Source organism: Mastomys coucha, unplaced genomic scaffold (assembly GCF_008632895.1).
Source record: "Mastomys coucha isolate ucsf_1 unplaced genomic scaffold, UCSF_Mcou_1 pScaffold5, whole genome shotgun sequence".
NCBI classification, from domain to species: domain Eukaryota; kingdom Metazoa; phylum Chordata; class Mammalia; order Rodentia; family Muridae; genus Mastomys; species Mastomys coucha.
In genome coordinates this window covers 111,391,100-111,395,463 of record NW_022196911.1, presented here as the reverse complement: position 1 = coordinate 111,395,463, position 4,364 = coordinate 111,391,100, and the positions used below count along the sequence as shown (strand labels likewise).

The window sequence follows — 4,364 nt, the reverse complement described above, 5'->3', positions numbered from 1 at the left end:
TACAGGTGTGTACCCTTTGTGGGGACACTGCACCCTGATAAACTCTGATTAAGGGATCGGGTCACAGCATTGGATTGACCAGCAGTGTGAACCCAGATGTAGTCCTAGAGACCCCGTGGACTAAGAGCACACTATAATCTGAATTTTGAAAGGAGGTGGTTATTCTGTGGTCACAGACTTACAGCAAGAGAAGCGCAGCTTTCAAATCCACTCAGAAAGTGGCTTGTCACAGAGCGTGGGTAAGCTGACCGGAAACGGAAATGTTCCCCAAAGCTCTGTCAGGAGGATGGAAAACCTCTGGTAAGGGCTAGAGGGCAGATGCATCCCCAATCCACAGCCATGGGTGTCCCCATTTGCTGGGTGTGGTAGGAAGCAAAGCCTCTGAGGCCTCCAACATCTACAGAAACCTTCCTGCACCAGTTCATCTGGAGCCTCACATGGGAGCCAGGGACCAGGAAGCAGAGGACAGAAAGGAGAACTAAGCAAGAGGAAATTCTACCTTCTAGAAGGGACGGCTCCTTCTTCCCTCTCGGCCCTGGTGTGGGTACAAGTGGTAGCTGAGCTGAAGAAATGATCCCCAGAGGAATAAGATTGTGGCTGCCTTCAGCTCTGCTCCTCTCTCAGGTCCCAGGTGAGCATGGTGGGCAAGTATGTTGGGGTGTACAGCTTTGAAAGGGGAACTCCTGCTATAAGCCTGACAGGGGCATGGGACATGAGACACACACACACACACACACACACACACACACACAGAGAGAGAGAGAGAGAGAGAGAGAGAGAGAGAGAGAGAAACAAAGAGAGAGAAACAGAGAGAGAGAGAGGGAAGGAGAGAGAGGGAGGAACAGAGAGAGAGAATGAGGCCAGCACAGGCTGAAGGACAAAGAGAAAGGCAGGAGGGTGGAATGGGATGTGGCCCAGGAGGCATCAGCATCTGCTCCACAGGTGCTGCCAGGTTTCTGTGCACAGTACTGTCCTGTCTACCACACCTGAGACAGAATCAGGACCTACTGAGAGGGTTACCTGTGACGGTCATTGCCATAAAACATCGTCTCTCTTTATGTTATAATCGCTCTATGATCCCAGTCCTGACTCCTGTTCTGACAGAGCCTGTCTCTTTCTCATGGTTTCCTCAAGACCAGAGAGTTTTAAGACCTGACCCAAGGGAGGACTTACTCCATCCAGGTGTGAAGTGCAGAATTAAGGTTTGTGTTTTCCAGGCTGTGTCCTCACCTCTGCATGGCCCCAGCACTGTCACGGGCACTGTGGGTGGATCTCTGAGCATGTCCTGTCAGTATGAGGAGAAATTCAAGACTAACAAGAAATACTGGTGCAGAGTGTCATATATGCTAGTATGCAAAGATATTGTCCAGACCAGAGGATCAGAGGAAGCTAGGAATAGCCGAGTGTCCATCAGGGACCACCCAAAGAACCTCACCTTCACAGTGACCTTGGAGAAATTCACCATGGAGGATGCAGGCAGCTACTGGTGTGGGGTGGATATGCCATTTATTGATGACACCTTTAAGACTGAAGTCTCCATAGGGATCAATAAGCCCTTTCTGTTTGAGTTGTCCATGGTCCCAGGTAAGTTTCCTTCATTGCGGAGCAGCCTGAGTCCAGGCCTGCCATTCCCTCATGGAAGCTGTGAACCTCAGAATGATGAGTTTAGTGAGTGAGTGAGTCAGGACAGGGAGTGTGAGTGTACACATGCCTCTGTGAGAGCATGTGTGATACTTATGATTGTGTATGCACACCAGTAGTCTGACCCATAGTCTGAAAAGAATCTCTCTCACACTGCAGGCTGTCTCTCCTTGCTTTTTAGTCCTTTTAGGTTAAAATAAGTACATTCAGAAATTTTTGTTTTCTCACCTGTGGCATTAGGACACACCTCGTTGTTTTTGTTGAAAACAATACCCTGAAGAAATTCTTTTATAATTTTTCTCTCTTTTTAAAAGATTTACTTACTTATATATTTTAAATACAGCAAGTATATATATATATATACATATATAAACATATATATATATATATATGTATATATATATATATAGTAGCTGTCTTCAGACATACCAGAAGAGGGCATCAGATCCCATTACAGATGATTGTGAGCCACCATGTGGTTGCTGGGAATTGAACTCAGGACGTCTGAAAGAGCAGTCAGTGCTCTTTACAACTGGGCCATCTCCCCAGAGCCTGCTTTATTAGTTTTTTACAGAGGTATTTGATATTTGTTGCTTGCGCATGTTTTGTAAGCACCTCACCAATGGTGCTGCATCCTCAGTCCTTACCAGGAGCTCTGGGACTCAGATTACATGGATCTGAAGGGCACACTGCGCAGGGTCTGTGTGCTGTGGGCTCTGCACCACACGCAAATCAGATTGATTGATGTCATTTTGGTCAGCCTCAAAGGCATCCATCCCAGAGACTGCTGGAACTCCCAAAAGTGGCTTCTGTGTGGCTGAGGGAAGTGGCTTCTTCATATGAACCTCCTGAGGGTCATGGGTGTGGAAATGAAGATAGGATCATGTCCAGTGGACACGGACTTCTGACACTTCCTCTGCTCCAGTCATGATTGGTCATTGTCACCATTTTACCTTCTGAGAGCTGTAACTGGGCTGGCTCTTCAGCCTTTTTTCTTTTCTTCCTTCCTTCCTTCCTTCCTTCCTTCCTTCCTTCCTTCCTTCTTTCCTTTCATTCTTTCTTTCTTCCTTCCTTCCTTCCTTCCCTCCCTCCCTCCCTCCCTCCCTTCTTTCTTTCTTTCTTTCTTTCTTTCTTTCTTTCTTTCTTTCTTTCTTTCTTTTCTTCTTTCTTTCTTTTCTTCTTTCTTTCTTTTTTTCATTTGAGGCTTCAATCAATAGGATAATGATCTTGATCTGTCTTGGAACAAGGGAAGCTCTTCCCTGGTTGTTATTCAGCTCATGAACTCTACTTAGCACAGTAGAGTTCTGCCTTTGGAGGAGAAGATCAGTGGTCGCTGTGTTTGTGCTTTCCAGGCTGCTCCACTGTTAAGGATCCAGTCACAGGTCCAGCGAAGGTGAGCGGCCATGAGCGGGGCTCCTTGACAGTGCAGTGCCAATATACCTCAGGCTATAAGGATTACAGGAAGTACTGGTGCCAAGGAGATTATTGGAGATCATGTAAGTTTCTTATTGGAACCAATACAACAGAGCAGGTGGTGAAGAAGAACCGTGTGTCCATCAGGGATGACCAGACAGACTTCATCTTCACGGTGACCATGGAGGATCTGAGGATGAGCGATGCTGGCATTTACTGGTGTGGAATTATGAGACCTGGACGTGATCCCGTGTTTCAAGTTAATGTGAATATTGACCCAGGTAAGTAAAAATTCCAAAATATCCTGGTGAAATATCAGCGACCCTTGTGAAAGTCTTACTAGAAAAGATAAACTGAGTCTACTCTATTTGTCCTGTTTCCTCCTAGAAAGAGGGTGATGTGGGAGAGCCTTGTCTCCTTGTAGGCATGTCTTAGATAGTCTCAGTCCCACAGATCTGGGAATTGAACTCAGAGGTTCACATGTGCTAGTCGAGCACTCAACAACCGAGCTAAATTCTCATCCTGAGACCTCGCCCCCTTTACCACAACACAAAGGAAGCCACAGAACCATTAATTCTGGGCAAGATAGAGTGACAAGTTTCAGGTTTATGTCTTGCTTTTAACAATTAAACTAAGAAAACAGACAAAATTGGAGCTGGAAGATGGCTCAGAGATTAAGAACCCTGGCTGCTCTTCCAGAGGACTGGATTTCCTTCCCAGCATCTACATGGTAGCTTGCAGTCATCTGTATCTCTAGTTCCAGGGAATCTGCCACCCTCTTCTGGCCTCCATGGGCACTGCAAGTACATGGTACACATAGACACAAGAGAACACCCATCACATATACAAAAATGTCTTTTTAAAAAATAAAATATGCAAAATATGCAAAACTGAAGTATTTTTTTATATTGCACACTGCGCAGTAATGAGTATGCTCTGAATGAAGCGAGTTTTAAAGGGGAGCTGTCTCTTTTCTCTGCACATCATCTTTCCTTAGAAAGAATTAAAGTATTAGGCATAGTGGTTCACACCTTTAATCCCAGAATTTGGGAAGCAAAGGTAGGCAGATCTCTGAGTTTGAGGCCAGCCTTGCCCATTGAGTGAGTCTCAAATGATGGGGGCTACACAGAGAAACCCTGTCTCCAACATTAATTAATTAATTAATTAGCTAATAAAGCCAGTTCCAGATGGTGACTGGAAATTGAGCTCCTTAATTCTTAGTGGAAAGAACTGAAGCCCATGCCCAGAGCTGGACTATCCACAGGAGTTCTAAGCCATGTTCTCTTGTATCTTCAGCTCCAGAAAGTTCG

General features: G+C 45.6%; 1 protein-coding gene across 1 annotated transcript in view; it reads left to right on the top strand.

Moving 5' to 3' along the window:
- The first annotated feature begins 265 nt into the window (after positions 1-265).
- LOC116078764 (CMRF35-like molecule 5) overlaps positions 266-4,364 on the top strand; it is a 7,143-nt gene continuing 3,044 nt past the window's right edge. The window contains exons 1-3 of the mRNA XM_031354087.1: positions 266-631; positions 2,994-3,335; positions 4,351-4,359. Of these exons, the coding sequence (XP_031209947.1) occupies positions 571-631; positions 2,994-3,335; positions 4,351-4,359 (412 nt within the window). The 5' untranslated portion in view covers positions 266-570. The remainder of the gene's footprint in view (positions 632-2,993; positions 3,336-4,350; positions 4,360-4,364) is intronic.